The sequence below is a fragment of the Pimephales promelas genome, chromosome 17 (genome assembly GCF_988280905.1).
Source record: "Pimephales promelas chromosome 17, fPimPro1.hap1.1, whole genome shotgun sequence".
Classification (NCBI taxonomy): Eukaryota; Metazoa; Chordata; class Actinopteri; order Cypriniformes; family Leuciscidae; genus Pimephales; species Pimephales promelas.
This window is the reverse complement of record NC_142785.1, coordinates 32018018-32045974: the sequence shown is the minus strand read 5'-3', so window position 1 is coordinate 32045974 and position 27957 is coordinate 32018018. Positions and strand designations below refer to the sequence as shown.

The 27957-nt window shown below is 36.4% G+C and overlaps 1 protein-coding gene and 1 long non-coding RNA gene across 2 annotated transcripts in view; both read left to right on the top strand.

Moving 5' to 3' along the window:
- The window catches only part of LOC120474775 (uncharacterized), a 58626-nt gene extending 35700 nt beyond the window's left edge, over positions 1-22926 (top strand). Inside the window, exons 11-17 of the mRNA XM_089122380.1 lie at positions 1633-1676; positions 14551-14723; positions 15323-15393; positions 16483-16640; positions 17392-17536; positions 18100-18243; positions 21130-22926. Of these exons, the coding sequence (XP_088978506.1) occupies positions 1633-1676; positions 14551-14723; positions 15323-15393; positions 16483-16640; positions 17392-17536; positions 18100-18243; positions 21130-21405 (1011 nt within the window). The 3' untranslated portion in view covers positions 21406-22926. The remainder of the gene's footprint in view (positions 1-1632; positions 1677-14550; positions 14724-15322; positions 15394-16482; positions 16641-17391; positions 17537-18099; positions 18244-21129) is intronic.
- A 1848-nt stretch (positions 22927-24774) lies between these two features.
- On the top strand, positions 24775-27850 carry LOC148971543 (uncharacterized). Its single transcript, XR_016147145.1, has 3 exons — positions 24775-25623; positions 26747-27043; positions 27570-27850. It is a non-coding gene; the product is annotated as an uncharacterized LOC148971543 (long non-coding RNA).
- Positions 27851-27957: the final 107 nt, after the last annotated feature.

Below are 27957 nucleotides of genomic sequence, written 5' to 3'. Positions count from 1 at the left end.
AATAAAGTCATTGAGTTTCGAGAAAAAAACGTGTTAAATTTCAAGAAAAAAAGTCGAAATACAATCTTGAGAATAAACTTATTAAATATCGAGAACAAAGTTGTTGTTTTGGGAAAAAAAACGTGTTAAATTTCGAGAACAAGAGTCGAAATGCAATTTTGAGTATATACTCTTTAAATATCGAGAATAAAGTCATTGTGTTTCGAGGAAAAACGTGTTAAATTTCGAGAAAAAAAGTCGGAATACAATCTTGAGAATAAACTCATTAAATATCGAGAATAGTCATTGGGTTTGGGGGGGGGAAACGTGTTAAATTTCGAGGAAAAAAAGTCGAAATACAATCTTGTCAATAAAGTCGTTGTTTCGGGAAAAAAACGTGTTAAATTTCAAGAAAAAAGGTCGAAATACAATCTTGAGAATAAACTCATTAAATATCGAGAACAAAATCGTTGTTTCGTGAAAAAACGTGTTCAATTTCAAATAAAAAACAGTCGAAATGCAATTTTGAGAATAAACCATTGGCACCATTGACTTCCATAGTAGGAAAAAAAACTGGAGGTGGTTCCAATCGTTCTTCAAAATATTGTCCTTTGTGTTGTCCAGAAGAAAGAAACTCACACAGGTTTGCAACAACTTGAGGGTGAGTGAATGATGAAAGAATTTTCATTTTTGGGTGGAGAATCCTTTAATAATGAAGGTCCTCAATTGACATTGATGGTTCCATAAAGAACCTTCAACATTCCATTCCACAAAAGTTTCTTTTAAATTGGAAAAATTGTTGACGGAAAAGTTCTTTGAGGAACCAAAAATGGTTCTTCTATGGCATTGATGCTAAAACACACATTGAGAAGCTTTATTTTGAAGATTGTGTTTGAGATGAACATTGGTTTGCTTTGTCCTCGAGGGACTGAGAGATTATTAGCTGAGGTTTCTTGATGAAAGGATATATAGAGTGAATAATAGGCTTATTAGAGAGCCTCACACATGTTCATCTTACCATCTGAATAGGAACACACCATAGAGTTTTATTGCTTTTATATAAATCCCCAACTCAAGCCATAACTTTGCATTTTTTAGAATTTAATAAAACAAAATCACTTTTATTTAATGAATGAATCAATATCATTGAGAATGGTTTTGTCAAATACAGGGACAGTCTTTGACTCACTTCAGATTGAGACAGGCTTCCACTGTGACGCAGGTGTTTTACGACTGACGTCCACTGATGATGTGTCAATGAAGTGCTAAAGATCAGTAGGATTCAGTTTTAATAATCTCTTGTATTGAAAGAGAAGATTTAATTTATTAGTACCTTTCTTATATTATATTAATATATAATATTTCTGTTTTATTTATTGACATTTTTGCAGATATATTTTGCAGATGGTTTTAGAGTTAAATGAATGCTTTACTGATTTTTAGGTATGGCCAGAATGACTTTGCAACGGTGTTTGGGTCAAATGTGTTTATTTTGGGGTTTAGTCATCTCTCACGGCCTGATTATGATGCCAGTTACAGCAGAATATATATGATGCAACTCATACGCAGCCTCTGAAACCAAACTCAGTCATTCACAGCTTAGGTGTGAGTGTTACTGACTCTCTCTCTTTCTCTCTCTCTCTCTTTCCGCAGGCCCTGTACAACTCTATTAAAAATGAAAAGCTGCAGTGGACAATGTAAGTGTGTTTTCTTCCTGCTTTCACTGATAATAACTGGACGGGTTTACAGTCGATGCAATGTGTTACTACCAAACTACCCACATAGAAACACGAGTCAACTATTTCTACTGAACACATCACCATGGTAACCATAGTTTCCTCCAAAATAGTGCAGTTACTGTCACTATTGTAAAATCTGCTACTATACAGTTACAGTATTTGCACAAGCAAAAGTTGCATTACCAAGCATCTGCCAAAGGGTTCTCGTTTGTTTTCTCTTGCTATTGCTAATATTTAGGCCTCAATTTATTTCAATTGCATATCAATTATCATTGCCATTTAAGTGAAATTATTGAACTTAAATATACAAGTTTGATAAAAATCATCATTAAAGAAGAAAATTTGAAATGGCATTTAGAGGCTTTTGCATCTGAACTCTTCATATATTTCCACACAGTTTTAACACAACTAATAAACTTAATGTGATGCATTTTTATTGAAATACACATTTTTATTTAGACTATTTGCATCTATTTGTTTTAATGTTGTATGCATTTATTCAAACTGCTTAGAATCAGCATAAATCTGAACATGAAAGCATGAACATGAACTAGCTGTGGATATTCAAGCAATATTCGGCTTGTTAAAATTGAAACCAATTGGATTTATTGATGACAAATAAAAACATTCGGTTTATTAGTATTATTACAGTGTTCATAAACCCGTTTCATTTATGCATGACAGACAAATATGCATCAAGTTAATGTTAAATCTGTGTAATGCATATGAATGGAAATTGTATATGCATGTGTCATATATCTTAAATTTAGGTCTATGATTTTTGTAGTGTCTAGATATTGTGCGCAAGTCTATCAGATTGATATATGTGTCCATTTTATGGTCTAGCAGACCCGAGTGCATGTGCGATGGCTTGGAAAGTAAATTCATTGTTTAATAGTGCTGCTTTATAGCTGTAATAATTTTGATGTGATTGCCAATGTAAATGTTCACACGGCTGAAAGATACAAGAGAGATGTCTCGGGGGGGAAATGGTTCCACACGGTGAAACAAAAGCAGGTTTCAGGCCACATTTATGCGAGTTGTTTGCTCGAAACAATATTGTGTCAGAGGCATGGCTATTCTCTCTCTATCTATATTCACACTCACCAATTAAAGACCCTGGCTTTCCGAGCGCCGTTGCTATGGTTACGGCTCCATGGATACCGCTGCATAGTTACCGCTCGGCTCTCTTCTGTCGATACCAATTCACCCCCTCTCTCACACACACACACACACACACACAGAGCCCTAACCCTGTTCTCATCCACGCACCCACACACACACACACGCCAGAACGCTCTTGAAAGGGTCCCGTTCGCATCCTGAGCAAAGGTGAACCCACAGACACCTACTGCAGCTCCCAAAATAGCCTCCCCGTCCCTCCCTGAGCTCATGAACGAGTGCGCAGCAGAGAAACGCCACTTCATCCGCATCCAGCGGCTCAAACTTTGATTCTGGGATCTTGTGCATGTGTTTTTATGCCTGAGACATTAGGTTTCTGTGGTGCGTTGAGTTTTTATTTTATACATTCACTGTTGCTGTGTCTCGCTGGCTGCCATAGATTAGTTTGTGTTGAAATTGTCTAGAAAAAGCTTTTATTTATAGATGGCAGTCATAATAGATTGATTCTGATTGGTCAATGGTGTGTTTGAAGTTTGAACAGTAAAATATGTCTGTATAATGCGTGTCTTTTCACATCAGTGCGATTTATAATGGATGGTAACACTTTATTTTAAAGGGGTCCTATTATGCCCTTCCTTTTACAAAATCTTGATTTAGTTTTTGGGGTGTACTAAAATATGCTTTCATGCTTGATTATTAAAAAAATGCATAATATTTAGCATATTTTACATTATTACTGCTCCTCTCTCTTTGCAGTCTGTCCCGAATGCGTTGTTTTCAATGAAGCCCCTCCCTCCGAAATACAAAATGTGCTGTGATTGGTCAGCTGGCCCACTGTGTTGTAATAGAGGTGTGCAGATATGATGTCACTTTGTCAGTGGTGGAGGAAGTACTGAATCTCAGTAAAAGTACAAACATCCAGATAAATATTTACTTTAGTAAAAGTAGAAGTAACACAATGACAACCATACTTAAGTAAAACGTACCTGATTTTAAATGTACTTTAAGTATTAAAAGTAAAAGTACTTGCATAACAATTTATTCTCTTAAGGATTAATAAAACATTTTATTCTAACTCATTCAACTTAATACTCCTTTAATGATGTTCAATAATGATGGAAAAAAGTTGTTGTCACCATTTCTGAAACAAGCTTGCAATTAGGCAATATTATCCTTACTATATGTTAATAACTATGTTTGGCAGTAAACGCGATTTATTTATGGTGTTATTCTGAACCTCTTGGCTTGCCATAATCCTAACCAAATGTACATTACACAAAGTGCGTTTACACAAAATGCACGTAAAAACAAATTTTCGCGTATAAATGCGCGATAAACACACTGCGTGCGAGACGCATTTAGTTGATGTATCTATGGCAACCAAACGTCACTGGTGAGACAAACGTGCAACGAACGGACGATCAAATTACGTTTTGGCAGGGGAAAAACTGATCAGAAAATGTAACAGAAGTTGTAGAAATGTAGTGGAGTTGAAAGTATAATAATTGCTGCAAAATGTAACGAAGTAAAAGTAAAAAGTGTGCACATTTATTTTACTTGCGTAAATTAAAGATGCGTGAAAAATGTACTTAAGTAAAGTTACAAAGTATTTGTACTTCGTTACATTCCACCACTGCACTTTGTAGTCCAAAGTTAGTTAGCATTTAGCATTTAGCCGGCAGTTAGCATTACTTCCCTCGACAAAATATGTTTTTGGATTGTTGCTAAAAATAAGCTCTATGATACTTGCACATTTGTCCATCAGATAATCATCTCAGATAAACACAACTTAAACAACACTAATGTTGGCTAGCAGGAGAGCGTAGCGACAACATAAAGCTAATAATTAGAACTGTTAATAGATGCAACTACAAATAATAAGACATATTTACAAGTTGTGATCCATAAACAACAGATTATCCTGACGAAGTGGAACTGCTCCGTTTCAGGAGAAGCTTTACTGTGCAGCCGGTTACAGTTCTGGAAGCTGTTCTCCGTAAAATATGCAGCACACAGATAAACATCAGGGTTATAATGTCCAGGAACGGAAAGTCCGTCAGCCGTAGGAAGGTCACGCGTATGAGTTGTGGAAAACAGCATTTCTTCGACCGCATCGGCTCATCCAGGCCTCGGCTGCTCTTCTGCATATTCAGAGGGCAGGGATTATTTAAATGAGAAACATTATGGATTCATAAAGCCTTTGTAGTCCAAATGAGCTGTTCGTTGCAGATCTTGAAAAGGGGATTCTGCTAAATAAAATATCTCTTTTTGGAGTGAACTTTCAGCTTGGTTTGGTTACCTTTTTTATGCTCAAACGGCAACATTGCACACTAACTAATGCACTGTAAAAAAATATTTTCAAGATTTGTTATCACAACATATTTTCTTTTGTCAAATCAACTTAATAATAATTTATTTAGTTGATATAACTTATTATTTTGAGTTTCTGATGATTAAATTAATCTCCTTCATTGTATTAACTCACTTTTTCCAGTTCAATCAACTTGAACATTTTAAGGCAACCCAGGTTTTAAGTAGGGTTGGGTATCGAGAATCGAGTATCGATTGGAACCGGGACTAACTTTTCGTTTTTCCCGGAATCGTTCAAAAGTTCAAATTTCGATTCCTAGTTTCGATATTCACAGTCCGCCGAGCTGAAGAAGAAACCGCTGAACAACACCAACGAAGAAGCGTCTACCGGAAGTGTTGGTATAACCGCGCGAGTCGAACATGAGTAGCTTACGTCGGCGGTCCAAAGTGTGGCTTCACTTTTCTAAAAATAACAAAATCTCGGCAAAATGCAAAATTTGTGACAGAAGGATTATTTCCTTCAGAAAGGTCGTTGGTTAGCAAGGTTAGCTAAACTTTTTTTGACCCTGCCTCTTAAAAGAATCGGAATCGAGAATCGTTAGGAACCGGAATCGAAACAAGGAATCGGAATCGGAATCAGAATCGTTCAAATTCAAACGATACCCAACCCTAGTTTTAAGTTAAACCAAAAATATTTTTTTACAGTGTAATCACAACATTTTTTCTTTTGTCAAATCAACTTAAATAATTTATTTAGTTCAGATAACATATAGTTTTGAGTTTCTGATGATTAAATGAATCTCCTTCATTGTATTAACTCACTTTTTCCAGTTCAATCAACTTAAAATTTTAAGGCAACCCAGGTTACTTACTTTTTTTAAGTTAAACCAACAATATTTTTTTACAGTGTAGTAATCACAACATTTTTTTTTGTCAAATCAACTTTATAATAATTTATTTAGTTGAGAACTTATTATTTTGAGTTTCTGATGATTAAATTAATCTCCTTCATTGTATTAACTCACTTTTTCAAGTTCAACAAACTTAAAATTTTAAGGCAACCCAGGTTACTTACTTTTTTAAGTTAAACCTACAATATTTTTTACAGTGTGTTGAAAAAGTGAAAAAGCATAAAACAACCCCGTATTAGGTGCCGTATTACACATGCTACATGTACGTACTATAGTGATAACAGGAAATTATGCATAATTACATGTAAATAATCCATAACCGCAACTCTGTATATGTACATGTAGTTAATTAATATTAATCAGTACTTATTTGAGTGAGTACCTTGACTTGATTGACCGGAGTAAAAAGTAGTTTTGATTAGCATGTAATTAATAATCAAGGCTGTATACTTTTGCTGTGTTCATCTTGTTTTCTATGTGGTAATGAAATATATTAAATTTATTAAAAGTTTTACCAAAACTTAAAACTACAATTTTATGTGTTTTCTTGCATGGGGATCTTTGTTTTTGCGACAATTACCAGCTAACTGTGCACTACCTTTCAGAAATCTGGGCTATGTTTATTTGGAAAAAACTCCTGTAATATTGTGAAATATTATTGCTATTTAAAATAAGTGATTTTTTTTTTTTTTCCTGTGATCAAATCTGAATGTTCAGCATCATTACTCCAGTCTTCAGAGTCACATGATCCTTCAGAAATCACTCAAATATGATGATTTGATGCTTAAGAAACATTCCTCCTGATTGTCAATGTTGTGCTGTTTCATATTTTCATGGAAACCCCAGCAGAATAAACCCGCCATTCCTCATACAGGAGTGTTAATGAACTCTTATTACCCGACAAGACTCTCATGCGCGGCATTCATCACAAAATGATCAATATTGAAGTCATTTCCCCCTGTGTGTGTGTGAGAGAGAGAGAGACTGGGACAGATCGAGGCAGATTCAGAGAGTGAAGCATTTCAACCGAGAGACGGCTTTTGTATTGAGAGAGGATGAGAGTTTACAAAGATCTGGTGATGTGTGTGTGTGTGTGTGTGTGTGTGTGTGTGTGTGTGTGTGTGTGTGTGTGTGTGCTTACATGATGTTGGGGAGCTGATGGTGTTACTGTGTGTGTGTGTGTGCAGATGATCAGTCAATACGTGAGAAATTTTCTATCCTCAACAGGCGCTCCTGTTTTCCCAGCATGCCTCTCTCTGAATCGAATCATCATTCTGCCCTCTCCTGCACTCTTAGAAGAAATGGTTCTATTTAGAACCAAAAATGGTTCCATCCCCCGCTTCATATATGGAACTCCAAAATGGTTCTATATAGAACCATTTTTTTTTTTTTGGTAAAAGGTTCTATTAGCCAAGTATGGAACCCCAGGGTTTTATATAGAACCCAGAGGAACCCTTTTTTAAGAGTGTATAGAACCTTTTAGGGGTTCCAAATACGTAGCGCTGATAGAACCTTTTAAGCTTCTATATAGAACCTTTTCTTCTAAGAGTGTGATGTTTCCTGCGGTGTCTGTTCCTTTCCTCTGCTTCAACTCTCTCTTCCACTATTTCTGTCGTTTAGTGCTGGATGATGATACTTTGAAAATTCACAATATATTTATTTTTGCCTACGCTGTAAAAAAATATTGTTGGTTTAACTTAAAATTTTAAGGCAACCAGGTTACTTAGTTCATTGAAATGGAAAAATTGAGTTAATACAATGAAAGAGATGAATTTAATCATCAGAAACTCAAAATATTATGTTATCTGAACCACATAAATTATTTAAGTTGATTATTTGATAAAAGAAAAAATGTTGTGATTACAAATCATGAACATATCTTTTTTTTTTTACAGTGACCAGTGACAATTACAACATGTTTTTTTAGTGATTTAAACCTATATTTACAAAATTCAGCTTTAAAAGTTTCATCTTCTTGAATCAGTTCAAACTGTAAATCAATTCAATTATTTATAGTCTCCACGGGGCTTTATTCAAATGTTGCAATAAAATTTCGAAATGCTTGAGACCGTAAGAAACACCCTAGCTTTATAGTTACAAATGTTGCAATATTAAAAAGATGTAATATTAAAGGGCATTTAAAATCCATTCTCAGGCTTGACGTCAAAGTTTTAAACCCGCCGTTCCTCAGACAGGAGTTAATGAGCTCTTATCACCCGACACAAGACTCTCATGCACGGCATTCATCACGATGTCACAAAATAATCAATATTGAAGTAATTTCCCAGTGTGTGAGAGAGAGGACGTGTATTCCTGTGATCAAAGCTGAATGTTCAGCAGTCCTTAGAGTCACATGATTCTTCAAAAATCAGTATAATATGATGATTTGATGCTCAAGAAACACTAATTATTATCAATGTTGAAATCAGTTGTGCTGCTTCATATTTATGTGGAAACCGTCAGGATTTTTTGATGAACAGAAGGTTCAAAAGAACAACCTTTATTTTAAATAGAAATATTTTGTAACATTACAAATGTCTGTACTGTTTTGTCAATTTAAAGTGTCCTTGCTGAACAAAATTATACATGTCTTTAAAAAAAACACAAGTTTTTTCACACAAGTGTACATTTAATATAAATTAATATTAAATTTAAGTAGTATTTGTGCTATATTTTACTTTTTGATCAGAAAATTTGAAATGGAATTGGCTACAAATGGATTTTTAGTTTAAATAATGGAAACAATAAATACATAAAAGTTGAGTTGCATATTGAAATTGTCCACAGGCTTTAAAATGATGATGTACAGTAGTTTGTTTATCTGTATCACTTGTGTGTCTTTGTCAGGTTGTGAAGTCTTGATCTGGTCGTGTGTGTGTGTGTGAGCTGTGTGATTAGTGTCATTAGTCTCTCAGTGTTTCATGAAATCATGTCTGGAGTCGAGCCGAGAGCGTCTCTTGAGCAACATCAGTCCTAATGTAATGGCTCTGGATAAATTTATTCTTTAGGTTGCGTTTCTTTCCCCACCAGTCCTCCGACCATCACACACACACACACACACACTCTGTCTCTCGTGCTGACAGTTACCAGGCAACAGGCTTTAAATTTAATGCACATGCTCAGTGCGAGACTGATTGACTGATTTTTTTCCCCCATGTTAGAGCATTAGTTGGGCTTCTTATTGTGTCATTTGAATGCTTATTGTTGTCATGTGATCATTTCAGAACATCCGAAATTGTATCAAGAAGGCCATTTTGACCTGAGAGATTCTGTATTAAGTAAAAGTACAAAAGATCGTCAACATAACGCGAGAGGTTTTATTACTGCATCGTTCTTACAGTAGGTAATGTTAAAGACTTTAGTAGCAACAATGCTTTTGGGAAAGATACTGCTTTTGTACTATTGGTGGCTGGTTAGCTGTTGGTTTGTGGAGGTTTTTGGGCTGTTTAGGCCACCGTAGCTCATGATTTCCAGGTTGGCTTCTGTGGAGTGTCAGTTCCCCTGAGAAACATCACGCGGACGGGGCGGCAGTGTGATGTGTGTCCTTTCTCTGAGAAAGACACCATTAAAGGGGTCTGTTAACTGACCTCAGACAATCTGAAGTGTGTTCACGAGAAATATTACACCTCTGAGTGTCCCGAATGTGACGAGGAAACTCATAAAACAGCCGAGAAAGACAGAAAATCACTCCTGCTTTTAAAGTGATTGTACTCCATATTTTATGCATACATTCCAACTCTACACTCTAAAAAATGCTGGGTTGTTTTAACACAATTTTAGGTAAAATATGGACAAACCCAGCCATTGGGTTAAAAATGTAATTTAAAAATGTAACCCAATGGCTGTGTTTGTCCATATTTTACCCAAAATCGGGTTAAAGCAACCCAGCATTTTATAGAGTGTACTCACTAATTTTATTTTAATTATTATTTAGTCACTTATTTTTTCTCTGAGGCATCATTAATATATATATATATTTTTTTTCTATTTTTTTCTATGTTTGTGTTCATATATTTTTGTCATTTTTTTTATTAGTTTTTTTTTTTATTTTCTTTAAATTAATGAATTATATATATATATATATATATATATATATATATATATATTTTTTTTTTTTTTTTTTCAAACAACAAACAATAATATATACAGTATATATAAATAATTTATTTTATTTCAAGAAACAAATGTTTTAATAACTTTAGTTTTTGTGTAAGTTTCAGTAAATGTAATAACGTGCTGAAATGTTGGTCAAAGTTTCTTGCTTAATTTTTCATGGTTACTTCCATCTGTTTTTACATCTGTTCCTTTAAGACTTCTATATGTAAATGACATCTGTTTTGATTTGGCTGTTCTGGCATTCATCATGCATCACCAAATAGGCGTTGATATGTAAACGTAGGCGGTCGTGTGTTAAAAATCAACATGGCATTCGTAGCCTGTTTTACTTGTGTAATATGTCTTATTTCCAAATGAAAAAGGATGTTTTATGGGGGAGGGGAGCTAGGCTGGGGTTTCTTTCCCATTAGAACTGCCTGGAATTGGGAACAATGGACATTACATGGGGAATGGAGGATGAACAAAGTAAGAGGGATTTGTGATATCACCCCAAAAGGATTTTTTGTTTTGGAGGCGGAGTAAAGTAAAAAAAAAAAATTAACTTGGAATAAAATGCATTCATGAATTGTTCGATCTAAGATATAAGAAATGTGCAGAAAGCAAACGGAATCATGTAGGGATGCACCGATACCATCTTTTTCCCGAATTGATCCGATCCAATACCAACAATTCTGAGTATCGACCGATACCGATCCGTTTTTTAAAAATCAAGTCGATTTTTTTTTTATAACTCTGTGTGTTGAACTGATCATCAAAAACGGCAGTATCGGAGCCGATACCGACAGAGTATCGGATCGGTGCATCCCTAGAATCATGTTGAGTTAAATATGCTCATGATTGGTAATGTGATGTTAAAGTGTCTCTTTTTTTGAACATTACCTTTAAATTCATGCGGTGTGTAGTAATGCAGCTGTTTGTGAATGTAAAAGCTCTGCAAAGTTTTAAAGGTCAGTGCATGACAAATAGTTATTTTCTCCATATATTCCAGTCTCACTTCCGTAACATACCTATGTAACAATGTTACAAATTTGCATATTGTCAGCCTGTGGTCTGCAAACGTCTACTTTGCTTCGCCCTCAAACACTATAGTTGTTGCTGAAAAGGTTGGTTCATGTTGTCTAAATGTTTTCCGTACTTGGAATCTACTTTACATGCTCTTCGAAAGGATTAGGAGTCACTCTGGAGTTAACCAAATATCTATGAGGCATTTCATCTCTTCGTAGCACCAAGTCAACCCGCGATTCATTTTGTGTTAGGCAGTGTTGGGTGTAACTAATTACTAAGTAATTAGTTACTGTAATTTAAATACTTTTCCCTTGAAAATGTAAAGTAAGGGATTACTCTTCATTTATCAGTAATTTAATTACAGTTACTTCTGATGTAATTGAGGTAAATACTGTGTGTATAGATCAATCCGATCTCACAGCGATTCGTATGCATTTTATGAGGTGTCTAAATTGTACGACCTGTACAAATTCGTATGAATATTGTAAAATATTTATGAAAAAAAGTGTGAAATGTCATGAGATCAGACAGAAAACAATAGTGGGTTTAACATCAAAATGTATTGTCTGATGTTAAAAAGTATGTTTTTATAATGTAACCTTCTCCACCTTTGAAGTTTAAGAATAATTGTAATTTTATAGTATTTATTGGAAAGAATTAAAACCGATTCATGTCTATCCTTGTATTATTCAGCTGGTTGAGATTGATACGGGATTTTGAAAGTAATTAGTAATTAAAAGTAATTAAATACTTTTTGGAGAGAGTAATTAGTACAGTAATCTAATTACACTGTCGAAGAGGTAATTAGTAACTAGTAATTAATTACTTTTTTAGAGTAACTTACCCAACACTGGTGTTAGGCTACTGTTGTCATGACGATGTCCCACAATGGAATGCGCGACCTTCACGCATGAGGTAGTGACGTAATGGCGTAAGGAAAGCCCTGGAAGGGTGCGCGGTTTGGAACGCTTTACAACAGTGTGGTGTGAACAGAGTGACGTATTAAATTGATTCGGAACAAAGTATTCTGTTTCGGAACAAATCTAATCGATCCAGGTGTGAAAGCACCCTTAAAATAGCATAATAGGGGCACTTTGTCTAAATGGTATATTGAACACTTCAATTTTCAAAAATAAATGAGATTTTCGTGGTATGAGGGCTTTAAGACACCAGTGCGTTTAACCTCAGCTCACAGTGGCGTACAGTAATTGTTTGTCCTGTAGGATCAAGCCTTTCTTTGATGTGATTTCTGCAGTGAAGCATCAGTCCTCTGGTTTCAGATGTGAGGAGAATCCCGCTGGGAAGAGCGCTTTACTTCAACACTCACTCGATCCATACTGTCTGCCTCTCTGGGGAGTGAGGTGGAGAGGGGAAACTGTCGGGGGAAAGACTTTCATTCACTCGATGCGGGATACACAGCAGGACAGGCCCGAAATATCACAGCGAGTCTGATCCAAACTCCCATAGTCTCCAAACGCCATTTTAAACTGGATTTCTTTCCATAGTTACTGCAGGATCAAGAACGCTAGATGTGCTTTTCCTAAAAACATTCAAAGCTCTCGTTTGTGGTCAGATTGTCTGAGAGACAAATGATGTGCTGAATGTTTAGTGTTCGTGTTCGGGGTATGTTCCTGTAATAAGCAATATTAATAGAAACTAAAAGGAAAATAAGAGGTGTTTCAATTTAATTCCTGTTTGTGTAATAATTCCATGGCACTAAAAAATAACACCATGATTATCACGAACACAGATTATGTGTGAGATCACTTTATTTTGTATTCCTCTTTTATGCACTTCCTCCTGGTCATGTCAGTACTTTCTTTTCTTTTATTTTGTTTCTTCCCTCGGCAATGAAGAAGAGTTGCGCAAGTCGTGTTATTGATTGCAAAATTTCATGATGCATTCAATTATTTAATCATTTATCTGCTACATTTTCAAGGTATATTTTTAGTTTTGGTATTTTATGAGTTTTATAAATAGGCATTAGTTTATTATTTCAGAAATAAAAAGTTATAATGAAAAATAAATAAATGTATTCCCTGTCTTCATGTTTACATTGCTTTTTATTTATACACTCACCTAAAGGATTAATAGGAATTCAATTTCTCATTAATGCAATTATCTAATCAACCAATCACATGGCAGTTGCTTCAATGCATTCCTGGTCAAGACAATCTCCTGAACTCCAAACTGAATGTCAGAATGGGAAAGAAAGGTGATTTAAGCAATTTTGAGCGTGGCATGGTTGTTGGTGTCTGAGTATTTCCCAATCTGCTCAGTTACTGGGATTTTCACACACAACCATTTCTAGGGTTTACAAAGAATGGTGTGAAAAGGGAAACACATCCAGTATGCGGCAGTCCTGTGGGCCAAAATGCCTTGTTGATGCTAGAGGTCAGAGGAGAATGGGCCGATAGAAGAGCAACTTTGACTGAAATAACCACTCGTTACAACCGAGGTATGCAGAAAAGCATTTGTGAAGCCACAACACACACAACCTTGAGGCAGATGGGCTACAACAGCAGAAGACCCCACCGGGTACCACTCATCTCCTCTACAAATAGGAAAAAGAGGCGACAATTGGCAAGAGCTCACCAAAATTGGACAGTTGAAGACTGGAAAAATGTTGCCTGGTCTGATGAGTCTCGATTTCTGTTTGAATTTGGCGTAAACAGAATGAGAACATGGATCCGTCATGCCTTGTTCCCACTGTGCAGGCTGGTGGTGGTGGTGTAATGGTGTGGGGGATGTTTTCTTGGCACACTTTAGGCCTCTTAGTGCCAATTGGGCATCGTTTAAAAGCCACGGCCTACCTGAGCATTGTTTCGGACCATGTCCATCCCTTTATGGCCACCATGTCCCCATCCTCTGATGGCTACTTCCAGCAGGATAATGCACCATGTCACAAAGCTGGAATCATTTCAAATTGGTTTCTTGAACATGTCAATGAGTTGACTGTACTAAAATGGCCGCCACAGTCACCAGATCTCAACCCAATAGAGCATCTTTGGGATGTGGTGGAACGGGAGCTTCGTGCCCTGGATGTGCATCCCACAAATCTCCATCAACTGCAAGATGCTATCCTATCAATATGGGCCAATATTTCTAAAGAATGCTTTCAGCACCTTGTTGAATCAATGCCATGTAGAATTAAGGCAGTTCTGAAGGTGAAAGGGGGTCAAACACAGTATTAGTATGGTGTTCCTAATAATCCTTTAGGTGAGGGAGTTAATTTTTGCCTAAATTTGAACCCAACAGCTGTTTAATTTTTCCATGTTACTATACTTAATGAGTTCATTGTTTCATGTTCCTCTTTTATGCACTTCCTGCTGGTCAGTACTTTATTTAGTTTTATTTTCTTCCCTCAGCGATGAAGAAGAGTTACGCAAGTCGTTTTCGGAGCTGGGAGAGCATCGAGACGAGTCAAACTCCAGAGGAATGAAGCGGACGGGCAGTGGTTTAGTTTCTCCATCTGGTTCACTTCTCTATAAAACGGGTTTCTTGGTGAGGAAGGTCCACGCTGACTGTGATGGAAAGAGAAGTGAGTGGTAAAGAGGACGCAACATTCCTACATTATTACACATACCTTACTGTAAGTCATGAAACAAATTTAGGACATAAGCAGAAGTACTTTTTTACTCTTTTTACTTCTGATTATCTTTTCAAATAGTATCTTTAAAGTTTACACTTTATTTTAAGGTGACGTATTTACACGTTACAACATATTTAATATAGTAATAACAGTAAATTATTCATAATTACAAAATATAAACCCTAACAATGTAAATATGTCTCCTTAAAATAAAATCAAACCCATTTTTGTTATGCTATAATATTTTACATCCAGTATGTAAGAGATTTAGAACCTTTATCTGATTCTGAAATGTACAATGTATGCATTTACATAGTTTGATATTATTTTAGAGTTGCATACAATGCCACAAAGTGCTAATAATATTATTTCCTCTGAGGTGTAAAAACATCTGCCAGCAACAATGTTTTATTTATTTAGAAGGAAATGCAGTTGTAGTGGGTTTCAATCAAAAACGCTTTAATCAACTGTATTGATATATTTAGTCCATTTACCTGCATAGTAAAAATCTGTTTACATTTTCTGTTCATTTTTCATGTGAAATGCAGCACCTCGTGGGAAAAGAGGATGGAAAACATTTTATGCTGTTCTTAAGGGACTCATCCTTTACCTGCAGAAGGTGAGTTTCTATCTCGCTCCCTTCCTTCTCTCCCTCCCTTCCTTCCTTCCTTCTTTCCTTCTTTCCTCCTTTCCTCCCTCTCTTCCTTCCCTCCTTCCTCCCTCCCTCCTTTCCTTCCTCCCTCCTTTCCTTCCTTCTTCCCTTCCTCCTTTCCTTCTTTCCTCCTTCTCTTCCTTCCTCCCTTCCTCCCTTCCTTCCTCCCTTCCTTCCGCCCTCCCTCCTTTCCTTCCTTCTTCCCTTCCTCCCTTCCTTCCTTCTTTCCTTCCTTCTTCCCTTCCTCCCTTCCTTCCTTCCTTCCTTCTTTCCTTCTTTCCTCCTTCTCTTCCTTCCTTCTCTTCCTTCCTCCCTTCCTCCCATCCTTCTGCCCTCCCTCCTTTTCTTTCCCTCCATTCCTTCCTCCCTTCCTTCCTCATTTTCTTTCCATCCTTCCGCCCTCCCTCCTTTCCTTCCTTCATTCCTTCCTTCCTTCTTTCCTCCTTCTCTTCCTTCCTGCCTTCCTCCATCCCTCCTTCCTTTCCTTCCCTTCCCTCCTTTCCTTCCTTCCTCCCTCCCCTCTCCTTCCTTTCCTTCCTTTCCTTCCTTTCCTTCCTTCCTCCCTCCCTCCTTCTTCCCTTCCTCCCCTCCTTCCTCACTTCCTCCCTCCTTTGATTCCTTTCCTTTCCCTCGTTACCTTCCTCCTTCCTTCCTTCCTTCCTTCCTTCCCTCTATTCTTCCTGTTTGAATTGTTGTTTTTTATTTTTATTATTACATTTAATGACATTTTAAATATTAAACATCTATTTCTTTATTTAATTAGTCTGTTAAATCCCTGTGATTTGTTCATTATACAGTTTAATGATAACTCATCGGTATATTAAGTAACAGCACTTTTGCCAATATTTAGTGCCTTTCAAACAAATAATATTTGTTTGCCTTTATATAAACCCAACAGCTGTTGCATCTTCCCAGATATACACAGTTTGATGGCAATACACACGTAATGAATAGAATGACAACATGATCAATAAATCAGTAATGATTACGAGAGTGTACTATGAGGTCATCTCTGATGCATGTATTGAATTAATTACTGGATAATTGTTTTTCCAGGGCGAGTATCGGCCGGATAAACAGCTTTCCGATGAGGATTTGAAGAATGCTGTGTCGATTCACCATTCCTTGGCCATCCGAGCCACAGACTACAGCAAACGGCCAAACGTGTTTTACCTCCGGACCGCTGACTGGAGAGTCTACCTCTTTCAGGCGCCGTGAGTTCAAAGACCTGCAAACTTGTTTAGGAAATGTCCCATAATCATCAGAATGTAATATGCTCCTTGCCAACCTCCTCTCATCCAGAGACATCACAGTAAATTCCCAACAGATAAAGTCAAGTCCCGTCCTACGTTTTTATGATTTTTCAGTTCAATATACTGTTTAACTGGAAATATATTGTGACACAGCATTGCAAAATGCTGTCACAAAATTGTGAAAATCACTTCAGCATCTATGGGAATATGCTTATACACAAAAAGCAGAAAGAGTAATCTTTAACTGGAATAAATCATCTGTACAGCACGAGGCTCCGCTTTTGGCATCTTTTCAATCCAATTTATGACAAAACACCCATGTAGTCCCGTCGGCTGGGTTTCTGCCTTTTGTGTGTGTGTTCACACACATTCCCGTTCCCCAGGAGAACTCGCTCTGCTCTAGTTGAAGTTTGCCCCAGTTTCAGCTCTCATTGCTTGTGCTGGAAAATCCACTTTTTTGTGGGTACATGTTTGCACTTATACACACATAAACACTACTTTTTTACTGCGATTCCACCGTCTTCAGGATTATAGGTCATGGTTTTCTTCACTAGGATAATTAAACACGTTTTGTTTTTTAGAATATGTTCATCACACTGTTTCTGTAGAGCTCAGTCTTGGTCTGTCTTCAAATGTTACTGCTTGAGAAAATGATGAAACCACACTTTGTTAAAGACTTTTTATTAAAAAGTTATTTGATTTGTCTGTGAAGGAATGCTGAACAAATGCAGTCTTGGATCACACGCATCAACACAGTGGCGGCCATGTTTTCAGCCCCGCCCCTCCCTGCTGCCATTGGCTCACAGAAGAAGTTTAGTCGACCGCTGCTGCCAGGCTCCGCCTCCAAACTATCACAGGTCAAATGATCAGAATAGCATAAATATTGTCTTATATGTATCTTGTCCTTATCAAATATAAGTCTTTAAAATAGTTACACATTTTAACATTAGTTAATATGAACTAACAATAAACAGTTCTTCCATTGCATTTTTCATCTTTGTTAATGTTAATTTCTACATTTACTAATAATTTTTTTTAAATCAAAGTGTGTTATTTGTTAACATTAGTCAATGCACCATGAACAAACAATGACGAATTGTATTTATACGAACTAACATTAACAAAGGTTAATAAATGCTGTAGAAATACATTGTTCATAGTTGGTTCTTGTTAACTAATGCATTTAACAAATGAGTATAAATATGAAATATATGGTAATAAGAATATAAAACAAATATGAATAATAATTTTATAAATATTATATAATTTTTTAATGAAACGATACATTTTAATAATTATTTTGCCTATTTGTGTGATGTAGGCTGTAGCTCACAATGTGTTGGAATAGAGATGTGCTTGTATATGTGTTTATATAAGCTGCAGTATTATAAAGTGTGTGTATGTGTGTGTGTGTGTGTAGGAGGAGCAGGTACAGGCTCATGAAACACGATTTCGCTCCATCTCCACCGAGCTCGTACAACTGCGCTCTTATCCGCCTGACCGAAAGGTGAAAGGTCGTGAACTTGAGGAGTACCGACTGAGAGAGGAATATCTAGAGTTTGAGGTAAGTACTTCTAGTGTAGTACACACTGTACAGTATGTGCCATAGCGTTTGGGGGTATTTTTTTTTTTTTTTAAAAAGGTGCTTTTCGATATTCTGAAAAGTAGTGTTTTTGGAAATTGAAGGCTTTTAGCCTCCTTGTTAGAGCGCCCGACTCTCATACCGGAGACCCGGGTTCGAGACCAGCTCAGAGCAGGTCGAGTATGACCCGGGTGGAGGGGTTACAATCAGCATACACAAATCTCACTGACTGAGACACTACAGGTGAATAGGGTATTTTTTTAACTTGCAGATATCACCATGAAACTTTCCCAGTTGATTACCTACATTAAAGGATTAGTTCACTTTTGAAAAAACTTTTGCTGATAATTTACTCACCCCCGTGTCATCCAAGATGTCCATGTCTTTCTTTCCTCAGTCGAAAAGAAATTTAGGTTTTTGATAAACATTCCAGGATTTTTCTCCATATAATGGACTTCAATGGGAACCGGATGGTTCAGGGTCCAAAAGAGAGTTAATAACAGTTTCAGATGCAGCTTCAAATGTCTTTAAACGACACCAGACGATGAATAAGGGTCTTATCATGCGAAACGATCGGTTATTTCAAAACTTATTCCAAAAATGTAACTTTTCTAAGGACAAATGCTAGCCTTGCTCTATTCTGTGAGGTGCGTTTGTAACATCACGTAATACGTAATTACGTTCAAAAGGTCACGGGCGACGTAGCCGGAAGAACAGAATCAAAATCGTCCGACATCGTTGTTTTACCTTTTAATTCCTTTTTTTGTAAACGGCGTTTGAGCTAGTTTGCACGTTCAACCTATGCGTTCAACTTGTAAACACTGACTCCGTACTTTCGGTTACGTCGCCCGTGACCTTTTGAACGTAATTACGTAATACGTGACAAACGCGCCTCACAGAATAGAGCAAGGCTAGCATTTGTCCTTAGAAAAGTTACATTTTTGGAATAAGTTTTGAAATGAGCGATCGTTTCGCATGATAAGACCCTTATTCATCGTCTGGTGTCGTTTAAAGACATTTGAAGCTGCATCTGAAACAGTTATTAACTGTCTTTTGGACCCTGAACCATCCGGTTCCCATTGAAGTCCATTATATGGAGAAAAATCCTGGAATGTTTTCATCAAAAACCTAAATTTCTTTTCGACTGAGGAATGAAAGACATGGACATCTTGGATGACATGGGGGTGAGTAAATTATCAGCAAAAGTTTTTTCAAAAGTGAACTAATCCTTTAAGATGATTAAATTACAGAAAACTTGTAATATATTTTTTATGTTTATATATGCAAATGAGGCATTATCTAATTAAATATGCACTAATTTGCATATATTTAAAAAAACGAAATCTGAATATTGGATAAAGCCAGGTTCAAGATTCTTTTTTGATTGTGTTCACATATTAGATGAGAAAAAAATTACAAGAGGAATTTATGGATCTCTACTGTACTTTTGTTATCCTGTAAATCAGAATATACTGCCAATTGCCTTAAAAAATGATTTTCGCCATGTTTTTTGGAATAAAATGTTATATAAATCAGGTTAGGAATAACATATTTACAAATCCCTCTGTAAATGTCTTTATAATATAGCTAGGTACAAGACTGGAAAGTTTGGTGTATATACTGTAGGTGCTACTGAAGTGGAGATTTCAGACTTGGAGTATGAGAGAAAAGTCATTTTGAGAAAACTTTAGCATCAGCCAATGAGATCGCGAGTTAAATTTAGAGTTAAATCCCCCCTTTTACTTTCACGATTGGTTGCTGATAAAAAGGAAATGACCATATTTGGATCCAGAGAAAGAGAGCTTTCTAACTGTGTGTGTGATGACAGGGTGCTGATCGCGATCGCTGAGCAGCAGGAGGATTTATAACGGCAACTTTTGAAGAATTTATGAGAAATCTACAGACAAAGTGTAGTAAAATAAAGACCTAAATGTGTATTTCGGACTTTTTTTCAACACAAGACATGTTATTGAAGACAAATATCCCAAAATCTCAAAATTGACCAGTGAAAAAAAAACAAACAATGTTTTTGCCTGCCGTGTCTCGCCTTAAAGGGTTAGTTCACTTTTAAAAAAAACTTTTGCTGATAATTTACTCACCCCCATGTCATCCAAGATGTCCATGTCTTTCATTCTTCAGTCGAAGAGAAATTAAGCTTTTTGATGAAAACATTCCAGGATTTTCTCCATATAATGGACTTCAATGGGAACCAAACGGTTCAAGGTCCAAATGAGAGTTTCAATGCAGCTTTAAACGACACCAGACGATAGATAAGGGTCTTATCAAGCGAAACGATCACTCATTTAAAAATAAATTAAAAAGTTTAAGTTTTATAAGCACAAATGCTCGCCTTCCTCTGTTCTGAGATGAGCGTTCGTGACTCTCCTGTTCAAACTCGTTCATCAAAATGAACAAATCTTCTTTCGAGTCATGACTCATAGGGTCCAAGATAAGCCCCTTATTCATCGTCTGGTGTCGTTTAAAGCCCTTTGAAGCTGCACTGAAACTCTCATTTGGACCCCATTGAAGTCCATTATATGGAGAAAAATCCTGGAATGTTTTCATCAAAAACCTTCATTTCTTTTCGACTGAAGAAAGAATGACATGGACATCTTGGATGACATAGGGACGAGTAAATTATCAGCAAAAGTTTTTTTTTTACTCCTTTAACGGCAAAATGAATGTTTGGAAATGTAAACTGACGTTGGCAATATATATAAATAACTGGCTTAAAGCCATTTTTTGGGGTGAAATACTAACATGCCTAAGCATTTTGCACAGTACTGTGTATATACTCCCTGATGACGTATTACTGCCCACAATGCAATGCACAGTTGAACGTTGACAAAACGTCTCTCTCTCTGTCAGAAAACGCGTTACGAGACGTACAGCATGCTCCTGCGGGCCAAGCAGCGCTGCGGCGGCGACGACCTGTCGGTGTTCGAGTCCATGCTCCTAGAGGAAGGGGCGTTACAGAGAGCTCAATCCAGTCCCACACTACAGGACAGCAGCCTGACCTGCAGCACCAGAGACGGCCCGAGCCCGAGCCAGACCAGCACCGCGTGTCTCCCGCAGGAGCCCAACAACAGCTGCTCCCGCGGACAGGGCCAGAGACACAGCTACCGGCAGGCCGTCCGCAAGTGAACCCGCGGGAAGCTCGCGTTACCGGAGAGGAAGTGAGGTCTCTCTCTTTCCTGTGTGCGCCCTCCTGCTCTGTGCCATCAGGAAGTGGTGTTGATTCTGACTGAATCTGACTCTGTGATTGGCTGATGGGTGGGTGATGTCACAACACAAGGTGCTATGGAATCTGGTCGGGAGAACGTGTTTCTCGGAGGGAATTACGAAACGCATAAAATGTTCCTTTGCCTTCTAGTTCTCGGTTTCTCCTGCGACTTTTTATCGCGCACTACCTAGGCCTGGCGTGCTTAAACATCTTCAAAACCATATAAAGGTACCATATCGTTGGCAGGTTTTTAGTTTTGCATCCCTTGAAGTAACTCGAGTACGATGCCGACGCTCGAAAACGCAATGCTTGTCATTTTGTCACACGGGCGTCTATTTTTGTGTGGTGTTTAGGACCGGTAGACGAACAGAAGTCGTTCTCCAACATTAGCAATCTGTAACTGTATTATAATGCACAAGGTCACGAAATATACCATCCATTTGCCCAGCAAAACCCTAAAACGCCTTTTGCACTGAACACTAAATATTATAACACTGCAGAACTCGGTATTTTCGCTAAAAATATTGAAACGTCTTTAAATCGACACGTTTGTATATCGACTCTTGAATTAAGCAGATTGTTATACTTTTTAAGCACAAACTTTTGTTTGATTTAAGCGTTAAACTCTGTGGAAGATAAACTTAATTCAAGATGTTATCTTTGTTAATATGCAAAAGGATGTTGCGATATTTTTAGAGACGAAAGCAACCGATTTCTGCAGTCAAACAGAGATGCGTAGGTTTTGTCTGTATAGTTGATTTCTTGAATATCTCTATTTTAGCTTCTCGTCCTTGTCTTTCTGCATTATTCTCTTGGCTGAATGTTGTCTGCTGTGTACGGCATGGCTGACTAGTGACAATCTTTGGTGTTTGGGAGCCGGTAGGAGGCACGCGGTGTGTGTAGTTCACGAGTCAAACGGACCTGTTACCCACGCAGCGCACTGAATGTCATCTTTTTCCTGTTAAATGCAGTTAGTCAGTGTTTAAGACGCACTTCCCCTTAATTGCTTTCTTATGTAACCGAGGAAAGACAGTCTGTATATGCGCAAAAATATATCACCTATATAAGGAATGTTTTCAAACTTATAATGAATGTGGTGTGTCCAAATCCAAACTGCCACATGCAATATTCAGCATAGGCCTGTTTGTGTGATCAACGCATATGTGGATGTTTAAATACACGGCACGCGGCTTCCTGTGACATCATGACCAATACTTCGAACGGGTGCTTGAAACCCTTGAATGTACCATGTGTTTCACCGTGGTGAGGAGATTCTGCCGTCACATTTCAGTCTCGAGCATCGTTTTTCTTTCATGGTTACTTTTGCAGATATTGTGGTGTTTCAGTGGAGTCTTGAGTCGAAACTGGCGTGTCTTGCTGTTACAGTGAGTCTAAAGGGAAAAAGAAATAGAAGAGGTCTACAAGTAAAAAAAAAATAAAAAGTGTTTATGAACTTATGTAATGTTGCTTGGGTGAATATTGTAAAAAAAAATCATGTCCAAGTCACGTTTTCACCCCAAAGTAAAAAATATATATATATATATATATATGACAATTGTGGATTTATTTATGACATTTCATCTCCAAATCCCAGCATTTATTTTGCAATTCCCATCATTAGATTCTGTTTACTATATTAGAGTGACATGCATTTTTTTTATTGGCATTGGCATCACACACACACGCAAAAACCTTAATGGTCCTAAAAATAGGCTTCATCATCCAAAACGTGTTTTATTGATTTGGGGGTGAAATTATGACCTGGTTCTTATGAGATTCACTCAATCCATCATCAACCACTAGAGTTGATTTCGATGCTGAAATCTGCTGTTGTACCTTTAATATACAGGTAGTACACCTTATCAATACGGCGCTGTATATCCAGAGAGCATGATGTTGAATACTGAATAGTCTTGTGTGTTGTTTATATACAGTGGGAAAGCCATTCTCTGCTCAGGTGTCATAAATATAATGTAACCCTTGCAATGCATTCTTCTACCAGCAGAGAGCGCTGTCGTCAGGCAGACTCATGCCACGAGCACTAGAACGATCCACTGACGCATTGCTGGGTTTGTGTTTCTTTACATATTTATTTGTCATTTTGTTTACTTTTCATGTTGACTGAAGTAATGTGTCTTGGCGTAACCACTCGATTTATTGTCTGTTGTCTCTCTAATTCTGCACACACACACACACACACACGATGACAATGAGCGTCGGTCGTGTCCTGCTATGATGAAATCAGTCGTCTTTGACCAATATGATTATCATTCTAATACTATATTTTTATTTAAGCAGCACCTGAATGTACATAAACCGCATGAAGTCTTCTACTCTCATTTGCATCTTGTGTCTTGTTTGTTCTGAGGTGAATATATGCATCGTTTCTGTTGTTGGTTGAGTGTCGTCTGATGACTCTTGGTGGAGGATTGCTGCTTGTTTAAGCTCGTTATAATTGTAAATGAGGACAAAACTGAAATTGTTATCGACTGAAAGTGAAGGAAACACTGAGTTGTTTTGTTTACTTTTGATTTCTTTGACGTTTCTTTATTCTTTCCCTTTGTTCTTGGTCTTTCATACAGTTTGTGGTTCGCTTGTAAAAAGTTCTGTAAGGACCGTGTTTGTACAGCCTCTCTTTATGATGGCCTAGAATACACAAATAAATAACAGACTATAATGAAATGCACCAAACGGACCGTGTGAAGTTCTTGATTGCATTTTTGTGGGTAATAAAATTAAACCAGTTTAGAATTGTTCATTTTACAATTGGTGCTTTACTTGATTTGCACATTGTGTGAAGTATATTCAAACTCGCTTAAAGGGATAGTTCACATTGAAATTAATTTTTTATATGTTTTAGCTTACCTCAAGGGCATCCAAGATGTAGTTGTCTTGGTTTCCACAGCGTTTTCAATTTTGATATTTTTAGGTCAAACCTCTGTTTTGTCTGTCAGTCATATAATGGAGGTCTATGGTCACCACCTCAAAGAGCATGCACGTGACTGTGATTACAAGAGGTAAAAACGATATAAATACTGTTGGTTTTCTCACACAAACCGCTCGTTTCGTGTCTTAGGCCATCAATGTATGCATTTACGAGTCATTAAATCATGTTTAATTTGGACTTCTCTGTGCATGCTCTTTGAGGTGGTGACCATAGACCTCCATTATATGACTGACAGACAAGAACGGTTCGACCTAAAAATATAAAAATTGAAAATACTGTGGAAACAAAGACACCTACATCTTGGATGCCCTTGAGGTAAGATAAAACATATCAAAAATTAATTTCAAATAATTTCAAAGAACTATCAATCAATCAATCAATCAATTTTTTATTTATATAGCGCTTTACAACAACCATGAGTTGATCAAAGCGCTGGACAGAGAAAAAGAAACAACAACAACATTAAAAAAAAAAAATTAAAAAAAAACAGAACTATCCCTATAAGGGGTCAGCGTTTTTAAACTAGAGCTTCTAGAGGGCATTTTCAGGATTTTAACAGGGACAATGTAGCCTATGGCACTCGGCCATAGGCTACCAGAATTAGCTACAAGCTAAATTTCATCTTTAGTCCCTGGGATTACAGATATGTATACATATTTATTGCAGTAAATTTAGTACACGCCAGAGTCCGATTATGTGAATTCCTTTCATATACATATATTAAAAATAACAAATATCGGAATGCTATAAGTATTAAGTGTTTAATGCTTAGTTTGAAGTCAGTTTAAACTGTGTAAGTGACTCTAAGCTGCAGTGCTAGCAAAACTACAGGTAGTGGCATACCACAGGGTTTTTCTTACTTAAACATCAATCTAAAAATAAACCGTATAAGTTGCTAACCAATTCAAAGTGTGAGATAGAGCCAGGACAGGAAGTGGAGTAATTCTGAAACTTAAACTTATGTCTATTTATTTGCTCTTGTGACTGTGGAAAAAAGACTCACACAGATTGAATACACACGTACTGTAAGTGAATCGTTCTCTTTAAAGTCTTTATACCATTCATTTGTGGTTCCTCCTTATCTAAATACAACTGTTTTTTCTTTTTTATTGCAGAAACTAAACCATGAGTGCTGGAAGTGCTGTGCAACTGTTGGTTCTGGTTTTGACATCTACTTCCGTCTGTCAAGATGGTAAATTAAAATAAAAATCTTACTTAAGATATTTTTTTGGAGCATGACTAAATAAAGCATTACACAATAAGTGAGGGAAATCCAACATGTTTTCTCCAATTAATTAATTACTTTAGATAATTACATCATTACATTTCAAATCAAGTCTGCTGTTTTCTGCTGATCTTGTTTTTTTCAATTATATCTGACGCAGAGGATTTAAAAAAGAAAAGTTGCATGCAGATACTGTACAGTACATCTGTTAGAAAGGGTTATAAAACACTGATCCGGAGACAACATTATGTCATAAATATCCTATATTTTCTGCATTTTTCTTCCTTTTTTAATTTGGTAATCATATACTGTAGATTAATTTTGTCTTTATTTCTATATAAGCAGAACAAGAGCCAAATGTTCATTTAGTCACATAAGCAACCCATTTTAATATTAGTTTGTTATTCCTTCACTTGGCATTTTATATTTTGTGTTTTATGAAAACTGCTGTATTATACTGGTTTTAGCAATAAATGGTGCGCACATCGTGAGGGTACAATTCACAAATAATAATATATATTTAACTCTCTTATTACCATGATTTTATGGCTAAGAAATCAAATGCACTGCTGAACAATAATCAACTTTTATTCCATAATGTCTAATTTCCCCTGTATTGTCTTAATGACTATTGTATGATTGGTTCATGCATTTTATGTACAAAATGTAATTTTTATAGAATAAGGCAGAAACTTCGCTTCTATTTTTCATATTTACCACATTATTCATATACTTTATTATGAAAATACCCCGAGATGGATTGAAAAACACGTAAATCCTATAATTTATCATATGTTTATTGCCTTCACATTTCTGGATGCTTTTGTCCATTTAAGGGATTTCCTGAATCGTCATAAATGATAACTTCTATGAGTCTGTTTGGGACTTTCTGCGAGAGTGAGAATGAAACGCACAGCCTCGTTTAGGAGAAGAATAAAACGTCAGGTCATGTCTCTTTGAAATTAAATCTAGATTTATTCATGTTGGCCCATGAAACCTCTAGTTAACACACTTGCCCAAAATTACCCACAGCCCCCAAGCATACGCACATGAGTTGCTGTATTAAATGATATATGATGTTATTTTTCAGATCTCATCAGTGTAAGCTGTAAGAATGTGACTGGAACTGTGGGTGAAGACGTAACTTTAACCTGCAGCGTCTCTCAGACGTGCTCTAAACGCTGCATTATAATGTACACGTTTTATTACACTGAGAACAATATTGTCTCCACAATCTGTAAAGAAGAGTTTCTTCTGGACCCCTGTGAACGGAGAAACAGCTTCACATGCAGATTCACTCCAACTACAGTAATGACGGGACAATTCAGATTCTTCATCCAAACATATTGTGGAATGAAAATAACAGAATTATCTGTGAAAATAACAGGTACAGTGTTTAATACTGCTATTTATAATTCAATATATGTTTGTAAATCTGCATCTATTTTTAGTTTAGTAGTTTAAAAAGTGTTAACAGAGCCCACCTGAGAAAAAAAAAGCTTGTTAAAGCTTCTGATGATCAAGTTATTGTATATGTTTAATTATAATTATTGATTACTCTTGATTACTTACATAGAAAACTGCTACAAAATAAAATATTGAGGCCTGGTTTCACAGACATGGCTAAGAATTATACAAGTTGCTTTCAGTGAAGCCAGCTCAAACATACATTAGTCTGAGCCTAGGCTTAAACCTTGTCTGTGAAACCATGCATTAGTGTTTAAAGTTTAAGAAGGAAACTGATGTATGATCATGGTTTCATATAAACGTAAGAGAGTGCACAGTATCAAGAAATCAGTTTTAGCAGATTCTCAGCAGAATAATAATATTGTGATGTGACGGAGAATCTCATGGTCGATTAGGTTGATATTGTGAATTATGATTTAAATGGTTTGTTTATTGCACCTTTTCAGAGAAATTCACTGAGAACATATCAGGAACATCTCGAGACACAGCAGAAGATGGCCTGACTTTTACAGGATGTCTTCAATACTGATTTTGATAAGTTATATATAGCTTACTGTGACTGTATATACATTTATTTTTACTCTTGGTATTCTGTATGCAGTTTTGTAATAGTGTGAGTTATGTGGTATTATAAGTGTGCCTTATTGTTTAAAAAAGCAAAGAAATTAATAAAAACTTCTCTCTAAAGATGAATATCTGGAACATGGTAATTGGGTATACCAGTAAATACAGTAAATATTATTAAATATTAGTATAATATTTATAATAATAAATATTATTTAGTATAGTAATAAATATATATATATATATATATATATATTATTAAATAATAAC